Here is a 13,650-nt window from a genome sequence, read left to right as displayed (position 1 = left end):
ATGTTCTGTAGTCTCGTCGAAGGGAGGGGACGTGGGCGGGGCTCAGGCGCTTCTCATTTCCCTGCGATGGTTATCCGGGCAGCAGGGCTGGAGAGACCGCCGGGGAGCATAGTCGCCAGTCCAGCACCGAGACTCGCCTGGCCAAAGACTGCGCCGCACACTTGCCAGGATTGCCAAACATTCCTGAAAAATATACCTGCTATTTATGGCATGTGGCTTGTAACTTTACTCCTGCTGTACTCTCTCCGGGAAGGTAAGAAACACTGTTTTATGTATTACCTTAATAAATGAAATCCAGTGAGTGTCTTACTTATTCTATCCTGATCAAAAGTACTGTAATAATTACCAATAATTGTAAAGAAACATGGAGATGTAGAAGGAGAACAACTGCATTGATGTAGCCTATCATTGGAAGCAATACAATTAGGAGAGATTGGATTTGAAAATTAAGTGTAAATGGATTTGTTTGTCTACAAAATGCATAGGCCTATTGTAAAGAAGCATGTGGAGGTGTTTTAGGTGTGAAATATATTTTTTGTGGATGTGTGGCCGTGTGCACCGGTTGGTGATGCCGCAGATGGTGCTGATAGCACGGGTTGTTTTCGCATTATACCAACGAGTGTTATGAATATGTAAAATGGCTGGATAGGGAGAACGAGGTGGGAGAGGGAGATAAAAACAGGTCTTGAAATGCCTGAATTGTTGACTTTTTTTTGTGGTGAAAACTTGAATGGGCACATGCAGTGCAAAGTATTTGTTGAAATCGATTCTTATCATTTTATTTCAGTGTTAGTAAATCATTTTGCTGTGGTTGTTTGGCCTATTGGTGTCGGTTTGTGGGTATGTCTGTGAATGTGTTTTAAGCGCTTGGCTGTGGACACAGGCGCACTGTTCTGGAGGTGTGCTGTGGTGATTTTTGGGAGGTGATCTTGAGGAGATTTTTGGCAAGAGTCCGTGTCTGCCAATGAGTAGTTGCCATGTTGAAAAATGAAGTAACAAACGAAAGGCTTCTTATTAGACAAATGATTACACCCAAATTAATTGCCCCATAATGAAAATGCAATTACTCTTTTCCGAATTTCCTCATTTATTTTGTAGACATTATGAGTTTAATTTTCGTTTAATGATTTATCTTTATAAAGTGCTTTCTGTTTTTGACGGGGAAAAATCCTCACATTTCAAAGGCTGATTCAATATGGCTGCAAATCCCGAACGAATTACCAAACTGATCTCTCTTGCTATTACAGTGTATTATAATAATCCTGCAAATCTGCGTTGAAAATAACACAGAAACTCAGCAGCATCTTAGTGTGTAGACCTTTGTTTAGCCTGACTGTTTGGAGTTATGTCTATGCATATTTCTGAGTTATCATTTCATAAATGGCATGGTTCTGGAGGATGGGCAGATATAATTTTGTTCTTCTTATGTCTTGATATGTAGGCCTATCCGACATGTCTGTCAATACTGGAAGGGTAAACCCAAGATACAAGCTCACATTGGCGCCTACTTTTATTTAGGCTGTTTTGTGTTAATAATTATTTAATTACATAAATGGGTGTAAGTACATGTGGACCATTCAAGCATTTGAATGTCTCCCTGAATGCATGTCAATTAAAATAATATGAAAAGTCAAGTTAAGTAAAGGCACAATGTTCTCATACCAGCATCCAAATGTCTTTTTAAATCTATTTAATTCGATCTTAATATATTTGACCAAAGAAGACCCCAGATGCTTGGGTGAATGTGGACAAGCCCAGGCGTGTTTCCCTCTAATAGCCCACCTGAACCCAGGCTTCTCTCTCTCTCTCTCTCTCTCTCTCTCTCTCTCTCTCTCTCTCTCTCTCTCTCTCTCTCTCTCTCTCTGTGAAAGGGGACAGCCCTCCCTCTCTGCATTGCATTGGGACTGTTTGCTACAAAGTTTATGTGTATAATTGAACTGTGACAATTTAGTTGAAGGCAATTGTTATTGTTAATTGGTTCATTTTAATATGTTGCATTTAAACATCTAATTTTTGTTGAATATTTTCCCATACATACTTGGACCCATTTTACAACGCAAACACACCCAATTCAATGGGCTAGCGAATTACTTACAGCGAGACATGGGTTACATAATTGGTCAATTAGCCTACATAAATGAAAGAAACAAATCAAAGAGACATTATTTTAGTCCAAATGGCTGTGTAATTAATTAGTATTAATTTTCTATATCTTTAGGTGTTGAACAGTCATTACGTCTTTAGGCTTAAAACCAATGAAGCTAAATGAAATAGGATATTGTACGACTATTATAGCGCTATATTTCATTATTGAAGATGGGAAATAGACAATTTTGTCAATATGGAATTTATTTATCTGACCACCCGTTTGCTATTTTTGACCAAATACAAATTATGATAATCCAACACAGACGCACACATTTCAGTGATTTATTGCCTAGAATGATTAACAATTAATTATGTATTGATTTCAGAAATGCTATAGTTGTTGTAAAGCAGTTTGTATTTTCAGTGTAATTTCTAAGGATGTATTGGTCTATTGATTCTTTTTTTATAATTATGAAATTAAAATACAATAAATATAATAAAATGGTCCGGTCAATGGCATTTCATAATTTAGCTTAATTAATCCAAATATATGTGGTTATAAGGCATTCCCTCCCCTGTCATAAGCTCCTAGGCTACTGTCACCCTCTCCCCCTCCATACCCAACCCTCCCTCTCCTGTCCTCCCTCGTAGAAAATAGAAACATGCAAAATTGGTCTCTCTCTATTTTAGCCCAAATCCCCTGCTGCCTTCTCCCCTCAGCTGCGCAATTAGCGTTGCGATCTGCCGCATCACCCAATGACAGAGCAGCAAAGCGGGTAACAGGACAGAAGGGTGCCAATAGATAATTGCCTGGTTTTATTTTTCTAGTCAAATATGTTCATAAATCACTTTTTTTTTTAAATATTGAATAATGCTGAATGAATAAATACACTGCCTTTATTTTAAACTATTCCTCGGCTTATGGCCAGGCTGTAGCATAGGCCTAGGCCTACTCACTTAATTGTCTTGTCAAATTGCATTCGTAAATTTATAAACAATAACATTTTCGTTTCAATTATCTGTTGTAAGCTATATACTAATTCTAAAACGTTTATTTGGCTCCTTGAATAGCCTAAGTCTGTGCTGTGTCCTGGGTTCATTAATGAGTCAATATGATTAACCTATTCATAATATGGTGTATACAGTTTGCACTATTGATGTTGTTATTGTTTTTGTTTTGAGGCCAAAGAATCCTTCAAACTTTAATCCTTTAAAATCATCCCGCAAACTTTTTCAATGGAGTGCATGGAAATAAATCGATGGCATTGGCCGGGGTTGCCCTTGCCTCTAATGAGGAACTCAGAAATTTACGTTTTACCGCCGTGTAATGGTGATTAAGCCTACCTAACTTTGTAATAGTATTGTGAGATGTGAACGTTACTGCAGCTGGTGTAAGTGGCGCGTTGCAGTGGTGAGGCTGGCAGGGCGAGCGCAGCGGATCTCAGAGCGCGCGGAGCGGAGCCATAGAGCGTTCAGCGATAGGATCTTACACCTCTATCATGGCACATCTGCTTTCCTATTCGTCTCAGTCCCCCTGCATCCTCCCGCTCCTCTCTCAACCCGTCGTCACAATGTAGCCTACCAGAATGGGATAAGTTATGTCGAATACAAATGCATTAGATGATTAGAATGGATAAGGAATGGATAGGCTATGTTTGGAAAAAAAGGGATATGAAATATGTCAAATACATGAGTTCTGACGGATGACAGGTGAGGTGTCCAAGCCTTTTATCACCTCGGGTCTTACTGTATTTGGGGAAATGTTTATGTTCTGGCAGGTGGTTGTCGAAGGTATGCTCTCTCTCTCTCTCTCTCTCTCTATCGCTCTCTCACTCACTCACTCACACACACTCCTCCTTCTCCCCCTCATCACTAGGCAGAATTAAAGGCTGGGGGAGGGGCAGTTTTATGCAGACTGCTGGGACTTGTGATCTACAGATTTGATATTCACATTAAGAGAGAAACTGGCTGCTTTGATGTAAGGGGAAGCTGGTCCCAGGGGACTGCTGAAGTAGCACACTTTTTCACTGACGCAGCACGGGCCTGGGGGGTGATGGGTGTACAGAAAGCAGGGGGGCAAAACCCCTGCCTTGATTAGATGTAACCCCCAACAACCCACCAGCCCAGCCCTCACATCTTCCCACCCCAAACCAACCACCTACTTATGCCAGACCCCTAAGGATTATTCATAAGCTTACACATACCTCCATCTCCCTGTCTCTTCTTTTCATTTATATGTACTTCCCCTCCCCCTACTTGCTCTCATAACAGACAGACAGACAGACAGACAGACAGACAGACAGACAGACAGACAGACAGACAGACAGACAGACAGACAGACAGACAGACAGACAGACAGACAGACAGACAGACAGAGCGAAATATTCTAATCGCTAGGTTCTGAATGCAAACATGTTGGCATACAACATCAAAGTCTTCCTGTAAGACGCATCAAGATGTGAGCTAGCTAGCGTTCGGAAGGTAATGGATGGAGAGATAGAGGGAATAGAGGAGAAGGAGAAGAGCACAGGGAGATGGAGGGAAGGAGAGGAGGAAGTGGACTTCCAGCCAGTCTGAAAATGATCCTACATCTGTCTCCATGGGAAGAGGTGCTCCATGATGTGTGACAGAGAGAGAAAAGAGGATGGGGGTTGAGACAGAGGGAGCACTGATGTGTATGCACATGAGCAGAGGGTTAAAGAGAGAACGAGGGAGAGAGAGAAAAAGGGGGAAGATGGAGAAGAGGAGAAAGCATTATGCATTTGGTTTGGTTCAGGGACTGCGGGTTTGATGGTGTGTATATGAAAGGGAATGTGGGGGTGTGGGCATTTGTTTACCAGCTCATCAGTGTGTGGATTGTGTTTAACACATGATACGATTGTGTACGTGTGTGTGTGTGGAGTGAGTGTGTGTGTGTATGTATGTGTGTGCATGCGCGCGCACACCGGGGAGGCGTAGACCAGCTGTATTATGCATAATGAAGTCTTGCATAGGCAATGGCTTCTGCCTCTCCCGACATACATATTCATGGCTCGTTCTCAAGCAGGCTGCATAAAGTAGTGGCTCAGTGTGTTCTGCGCACACTCACTCCTGCAGCCAGCCAGCAAGCCAGGGCTCAGCTCTACCAACACCATTAACAGGCTCCAATGCACTGCAATGAAAACACCTCACAATGAATGAGGGGACATGGATGCGTTTCATTATATATATTTCCTATTGTTTTTCCTCATTGTGTTTTATTAGGACTGAACTCCCAGTTCTACTGGTGTCCCCAGATACCAGGTCAACACTGAACTCAGATGCTTTGGACTGAATTTGACTGAAAGGGGGTTTGTTGATGTGTTAACATGACATAGTACATTAATGGCTGGCAGTCAATGCACAGTCAAATGGGATGCTAGAATGTTTTGGCTGAATGATTTGATCCATTCAGACTGACAGTTTTTTTGAGAAGCAGCTCATGATTCCACAAAATGGAGATGGGAAGGCCATTTGAGCCATTAATTAACAACCAGCTCTCACAGTCTCACGTCAGAATTAGACGTTCATCCATGGTTATCTAATATCAAATTTCAAAGTTGTTACAAACGTCAAATTTCAAAGTGTTTAAGGTTAAGTTTGCATCGCAGTGCTTGAGGTGTCACTACAGACCCGGGTTTGATCCCATGCTGTGTCACAACCGGCTGTGACCGGGAGTCCCATAGGGAGGCGCACAATTGTCCCAGCGTCGTCTGTGTTAAGGGAGGGTTTGGCAGGGGAGGCTTTACTTGGCTCATCGCGGTCTAGCGACTCCTTGTGGAGGGCCGGGTGCCTGCAGGCTGACTTCAGTTGTTAAGAAGCGCAGGTTTGGCAGGTCATGTTTCGGAGGACGCATGACTCGACCTTCTCCTCTCCCGAGCTCGTTGGGGAGTTGCAGCGATGAGATAAGATCCTAAATGAAAAAGGGAGTAAAATACAACAACAACAAAAAATACAAAAAAATGAAAAGTTTAGGCATTAACTCTGAATGGTTAAGGTTTGGGATAGGCTTAAAAACCAAAATCACAAAAAGAACTGCTTTGCAACCTTTGGAATCAGAGGCAGATAATTACGCCCATTTGCCATCCCTGTCCACAACACTCTAGCAAAATCTAAACCTACTTGAAGCTAACTGTTGATCCTAGTGGCCGGTGTACACATTATCTCCTGGCGCCCTCAGACATGGATGGACGTCGAATACTGAGTTGTATCACGGGTGACGTGGCTGTTAATTAATGGTCCGGATGGTTTCTCCTTCCATTGACTTGGATGGAAGTCACTTGCCCCCAGTTCACCCCCTCAAAATTCAACCAACACACTGTATTCACACATAGTATGTTGTGTATATATTTTTTTGTCACATGCCAGTGCCACCATGGCAACCCCTCTGTCTCTACCCAGTGTGAGTGTGCCCTAAATTCCGCTTGTGGCGTGTGTGTGTGTGTGTGTGTGTGTGTGGTGTGTGTCTGTTTGTGACAGGCTTTGAGTGGGCTGGTTGATCCCCCCCCCTCTCACCCACTCCCCACTCGATCCTGCCCAGTACCCCTCTTTTAACCACCCTCACCCCTCCAGCCCCCAGGCCCCTAATCTGAAGAGGGGTGGTCCTGCTGCCCAGCCCCCACCCCCCACCCCCCAAGCTCTCAGCATGCCTTTCCCCCCTCCACCACTCCACCCCTCCACTTTAGTCCTGTCTCCCCATTGGGAGATTATAGATATTGCCATCTTTAATATGGGCTTTATGCTCGGGGGCCATTATCAGTAATCTGCAGAGGGGAGGGAGGGGAGGGGGGCATGGCGCGTGCATTGGGGTGGGGGAGCATGTCTGACCTGGATTCTGCAGTCCACCATCAGATGGATGGCTAGAGTTCATATTTACCATCTGTAGCATGCTGCCCTCACTTCACATCTAACATCAACGTTATGTTGAGCCCAGACCATGGATCCAGGAGTGAGTGCTACTGTTCTTTCAAGGGGACATGTCTCGTGGCATTATGGACTAGCCCTTAGATGGGATTATATAGCCTATGGAAGCATCATTATCCATAGGAGCTGATCTTACTCCAGGGTTCATCTCTAGACTCTGTCCATGGTTCTGATCTTACTCTTGGGTAAATGTATAGAATCTGTCCATAGTGCTGATCCTGTGAGAAAAAGCTTCATAGTTTAATGTGTTGCTATCACCACCATCTGAAATCTGAACCTACAAATGTAACCAACCTGTTTGTCAACAGCACAATGTACACACTAGCATACACAAATTTACATTAAATTAGCCTAAGTATTTTCTCTAGGGGTACTAGAGAGCCTGGTGCAGATGGTTTGGACAGTAGTGTTGGAGGGGCTGGACAATAGAGAGAGAGAGTCTAGAGGTAGAGGTGAATGAACCCTCGCAAGGCTGCCGGCCCAGACGGCATCCCAAGTCGCTTCCTCAGAGCATGGGCAGACCAGCTGGCTGGAGTGTTTACGGACATATTCAATTTCTCCATCTGCCAGTCTGTTGTCCCTACTTGCTTCAAGATGTCTACCATTCTTCCTGTACCCAAGAAAGCGAAGGTAACTGAACTAAATGACTATCACTCCGTAGCACTCACTTTTGCCACCATGAAATACTTTGAGAGGCTAGTTAAAACCTGTTACGGACAGACGTTCCGCTAGCGGAACGCCTCATCAATATTCAATGGTAGAGCGTGGAAATACAAATACCTTAAAAATGCTATAACTTCAATTTCTCAAACATATGACTATTTTAAACCCAAAACCACAGCTAAATGCAGCACTAACCTTTGATGATCTTTATCAGATGACACTCCTAGTACATTATGTTATACAATACATGCATGTTTTGTTCAATCAAGTTCATATTTATATAAAAAAAACAGCTTTTTACATTAGCATGTGATGTTCAGAACTAGCATACCCACCGCAAACTTCCGGTGAATTTACTAAATTACTCACGATAAACGTTTACAAAAAAACAACAATTATTTTAAGAATTATAGATACAGAACTCCTTTATGCAATCGCTGTGTCAGATCTTAAAATAGCTTTTCGTCGAAAGCACATTTTGCAATATACTGAGTAGATAGCTCGGCCCTCACAGGCTAGCTAATTTGACACCCACCAAGTTTGGTGCTCACCAAACTCAGATTTACTATAAGAAAAATTGGATTACCTTTGCTGTTCTTCGTCAGAATGCACTCCCAGGACTTCTACTTCAACAACAAATGTTGTTTTGGCTAGAAATAATCCATAGTTATATCCAAATAGCTCCACTTTGTTCGTGCGTTCATGTCAGTATCTGAAGGGTGACGCGCGGGCGCATTTCGTGACAAAAAATTTCAAAATATTCCATTACCGTACTTCGAAGCATGTCAAACGCTGTTTAAAATAAATGTTTATGCTATTTTTCTCGTAAAATAGCGATAATATTCCAACCGGGTGACGTTATATTCATTCATAGACTGAAAGAAAAACATGGAGTCGTCTCGTGCACGCGCACTCCACTGTCATTGTTCCCTGCCTGACCACTCACAAAAACTCCTGCTTTTTTCGGCCAGAGACTGCAGAGACGTCATTCCGCTTTCTGGTGCCTTTTGAGAGCCAATGGAAGCCTTAGAAAATGTCACATTACAGCAGAGATGCTGTATTTTTGATAGAGATGCCCTAGAAGGACAACAAATTGTCAGACAGGGCACTTCCTGTATGGAATCTTCTCAGGTTTTGGCCTGCCATATGAGTTCTGTTATACTCACAGACACCATTCAAACAGTTTTAGAAACTTTAGAGTGTTTTCTATCCAAATCTACTAATTATATGCATATTCTAGTTTCTGGGCAGGAGTAGTAACCAGATTAAATCGGGTACGTTTTTTATCTGGCCGTGAAAATACTGCCCCCTATCCCAAACAGGTTAACCTCTTACATCTAGACGTTCCGCTAGCGGAACACCTGCTCCATTATCCAATGATGGGCGTGGCGCGAAATACAAACTCCTCTAAAATACAAAAACTTCCATTTTTCAAACATATGACTATTTCACAGCATTTTAAAGATAAGACTCTCCTTTATCTAACCACACTGTCCGATTTCAAAAAGGCTTTACAACGAAAGCAAAACATTAGATTATGTCAGCAGAGTACCAAGCCAGAAATAATCAGACACCCATTTTTCAAGCTAGCATATAATGTCACAAAAACCTAGAAGACAGCTAAATGCAACACTAACCTTTGATGATCTTCATCAGATGACAACCCTAGGACATTATGTTATACAATACATGCATGTTTTGTTCAATCAAGTTCATATTTATATCAAAAACCAGCTTTTTACATTAGCATGTGACGTTCAGAACTAGCAAACTTCCCGGGAATTCGCTAACATTTTACTAAATTACTCACGATAAACGTTCACAAAAAGCATAACAATTATTTTAAGAATTATAGATACAGACCTCCTCTATGCACTCGAAATGTCCGATTTTAAAATAGCTTTTTGGTGAAAGCACATTTTGCAATATTCTAAGTACATAGCCCAGGCATCACGGGCTAGCTATTTAGACACCCGGCAAGTTTAGCACTCACCAATATCAGCTTTACTATTATAAAAGTTTCATTACCTTTTGTTGTCTTCGTCAGAATGCACTCCCAGGACTGCTACTTCAATAACAAATGTTGGTTTGGTCCAAAATAATCCATCGTTATATCCGAATAGCGGCGTTTTGTTCGTGCGTCCCAGACACTATCTGAAATGGTAAATCAGGGTCGCGCGCATGGCGCAATTCGTGACAAAAAAATCTAAATATTCCATTACCGTACTTTCGAAGCATGTCAACCGCTGTTTAAAATCAATTTTTATGCCATTTTTCTCGTAAAAAGCGATAATATTCCGACCAGGAATCTCCTTTTAGCTAAACTGAGGAAAGTAAACAAAGCTTTCGGTCGACGCGGGCACGAGCCTGAGTCTCACAGTACTGTAACCAGCCACTACCCAAACGCGCTACTTTGTTTCAGCCAGAGCCTGCAAAGCCACGATTCAGCTTTTTACCGCCTTCTGAGACCCTATGGCAGCCGTAGGAAGTGTCACGGGACAGCTAAGATCCTCACTCTTCAATAAACAGAGACAAGAAGAACGACACCTTGTCAGACAGGCCACTTCCTGCCTGAAACCTTGTCAGGTTTTTGCCTGCCAAATGAGTTCTGTTATACTCACAGACACCATTCAAACAGTTTTAGAAACTTTGGAGTGTTTTCTATCCATATGTAATAAGTATATTCATATTCTAGTTACTGGGTAGGAGTGGTAACCAGATTAAATCGGGTATGTTTTTTATCCAGCCGTGAAAATACTGCCCCCTAGCCATAACAGGTTAAGGATCATATGACCTCCACCTTATCTGACACCCTAGACCCACTTCAATTAGCATAGCGCCCCAATAGATCCACAGATGATGCAATCACCATTGCACTGCATACCGCCCTATCCCATCTGGACAAGAGGAATACCTATGTAAGAATGCTGTTCATCGACTACTGTATATCTCAGCCTTCAAAACCATATTGCCCTCCAAGCTCATCACTAAGCTCGAGGCCCTGGGTCTGAACCCCGCTCTGCGCAACTGGGTCCTGGACCTCCTGACGGGTCGACCCCTGGTGATAAAGGTAGGCAACAACACCGCTATGCTGTGCTGATCCTCAACATGGGCGCGTGCTCAGCCCCCTCCTGTGCTCCCTGTTCACCCATGACTTCGGGGCCACGCACATCTCCAACTCAATGATCAAGTTTTCAGACGACACAGCAGTGTTAGGCCTGATTACCAACAATGACGAGACAGCCTACAGGGAGGAGGTGAGGGCCCTGGCAGAGTGGTACCAGGATAATAACCTTTCCCTCAACGTCAACAAATCGAAGTAGCTGATCGTGAACTTCAGGAGACATCAGAGAGAGCATGCCCCCATCCACATCGTCGGGTGTTCAGTGGAGAGGGTGAAAAGCTTTAAGGTTCTCGGTGTGCACATCACTGACAACCTGAAATGGTCCATCCACAACCTCAGGAGGCTGAAGAAATTTGTCCTGGCTCCTAAGACCCTCACAAACTTCTACAGATGAACCATTGAGAGTATCCTATCTGTATCACCACCTGGTACGGCAATTGCACCTTCCACAACTGCATGGCTCTCCAGAGGGTGGTGTGGTCAGCCCAATGCATTACCGGGGACACATTGCCATCCCTCCAGGACATCTACAGCACCCGGTGTCACAGGAAAGCCAAAAAGATCATCAAGGACCTCAGCCACCCGAGCCACGGCCTGTTCACCCCGCTACCATCTGGAAGGCGGAGACAGTACAGGTGCATCAAAGCTGAGATCGAGAGACTGAAAAACAGCCATCAGACTGTTAAACAGTCACTACTAGCCGACCCCGGCCCAGTACCCTGGTCTGAACTTAGTCACTGTTACCAGCTGGCTACCACCCGGTATTCTACCCTGTATCTTAGAGACTGCTGCCCTATGTACAGTGCCTTCAGAAAGTGTTCACACCCCTTGACTTATTCCACATTTTGTTGTGTTACACCCTGAATTCAAAATGGATTAAATCAATGTTTTTTCTCACACAACTACACACAATACTCCATAATGACAAAATGAAAACGTATTTAGAAATGTTAGCAAATTTATTCAAAATGAAATACAGAAATATCTAATTGACATAAGTATTTGCACCCCTGAATCAATACAGTGATTACAGCTGTGAGTCTTTCTGGGTAAGTCTTTAAGAGCTTTGCACACCTGGATTGTACAATATTTGCACATTATTCTTTAAAATATTCTTCAAGCTCTGTTAATTTGGTTGTTGATCCTTGCTAGACAAACATTTTCAATTCTTGCCATAGATTTTCAAGCCAATTTAAGTCAAAACTGTAACTAGGCCACTCAGGAATGTTCAATGTTGTCTTGGTAAGCAACTCCAGTGTATATTTGGCCTTGTTTTAGGTTATTGTCCTGCTGAAAGGTGCATTTGTCTCCCAGTGTCAGACTAAACCAGGTTTTCCTCTAGGATTTTGCCTGTGCTTCGCTCTATTCTGTTTCTTTTTATCATAGAAAACTCCCTAGTCCTTGCTGATGACAAGCATACACATAACATGAGGCAGCCACTGCCATGATTCAATATATGAAGAGTGGTACTCAGTGATGTGTTGTGTTGAATTTGCCCCCAGCATAACACTTTGTATTCAGGACAGTTTTTGCTGTTTTACTTTAATGCCTTATTGCAAATAGAATGCACACTTTAGAATAGTATGCATCCATTCTTCCTTCCTTTAACTCTGCCATTTAGGTTAGTATTGTGTAACTACACAAGCCATTAAACTCTGTAACTGTTTTAAAGACACAATTGGCCTCATGGTGAAATCCCTGAGCGGTTTCCATCCTCTCCGGCATCTGAGTTAGTAAGGACGCCTGTATCTTTGTATTGACTTGGTGTATTGATACACCATCCGAAGTATAATTAATTCACTTCACCATGCTCAATAGGGATATTCAATGTCTGCTTAATTTTTTTACATTTTAACCCATCTACCAATAGGTTCCCTTCTTTGCTAGCCATTGGAAAATGTCCTTGGTCTTTTGTGGTTGAATCTGTGTTTAAAATTCACTGCTTGAGTGAGGGACCTTACTGTAACGTCCGTCGTTAAAGGTAGACCAAGGCACAGCGTGAGTTGGGTTCATCATACTTTATTTTAAATGTGAACCAGCAAAAACAATAAACAATACAACGAACGAAAAGCTATGCGTGCAAACACATGCAACACAAAGACAAGATCCCACATCTGACTGTGGGAAAAAGGGCTGCCTAAGTATGATTCCCAATCAGAGACAACGAATGACAGCTGCCTCTGATTGGAAACCATACTCGGCCAATAAAGAAAAAACAACATAGACATACAACACATAGAATGCCCACCCCATGTCACACCCTGACCTAACCAAACAGAGAAAAACGACTCTCTCAGGTCAGGGCGTGACACTTACAGATAATTGTATGTGTGGGGTACAGAGATAATGTAGTAACAGATTGAGTCCATGCAACTTATTATGTAACTTGTTAAGCACATTTTATATACTGTATTCTAGTCAATGCTCATCCTATATAACTACTGCTGTACACACCTTTTCTATTCATACACTGTCCATACTGTCTATACACACCATTCTCTTTAAAAAAAATATTTCACCTTTATTTAACCAGGTAGGCCAGTTGAGAACAAGTTCTCATTTACAACTGCGACCTGGCCAAGATAAAGCAAAGCAGTGCGACAAAAACAACAACACAGAGTTACACATGGGATAAACAAACGTACAGTCAATAACACAATATAAAAATCTATGTACAGTGTGTGCAAATGTAATAAGGGTAGGGAGGTAAGGCAATAAATAGGCCATAGTGGCGAAATAGTTTAGCATTAACACTGGAGTGATAGATGTGCAGATGATGATGTGCAAGTAGAGATACTAGGGTGCAAAAGAGCAAAAAATAAATAACAATATGG

The 13,650-nt window shown here is 42.5% G+C and overlaps 1 protein-coding gene across 6 annotated transcripts in view; it reads left to right on the top strand.

Annotated features, from left to right (window-relative positions):
* The window catches only part of LOC106567837 (Down syndrome cell adhesion molecule-like protein 1 homolog), an 86,156-nt gene continuing 72,506 nt past the window's right edge, over positions 1-13,650 (top strand). For all 6 annotated transcript variants that reach the window (XR_006758369.1, XM_014137620.2, XM_045692283.1 and 3 more), the window contains exon 1: positions 1-253. Coding sequence is in view for 5 of the 6 variants with exons in the window: in XM_014137620.2 (XP_013993095.1) it covers positions 1-253 (253 nt within the window). In the remaining variant the exon portion in view is untranslated. The remainder of the gene's footprint in view (positions 254-13,650) is intronic.

Source organism: Salmo salar, chromosome ssa13 (assembly GCF_905237065.1).
Source record: "Salmo salar chromosome ssa13, Ssal_v3.1, whole genome shotgun sequence".
Classification (NCBI taxonomy): Eukaryota; Metazoa; Chordata; class Actinopteri; order Salmoniformes; family Salmonidae; genus Salmo; species Salmo salar.
Note: the sequence above shows the minus strand (reverse complement) of the source record. Positions and strands in the feature narration are given on the sequence as shown.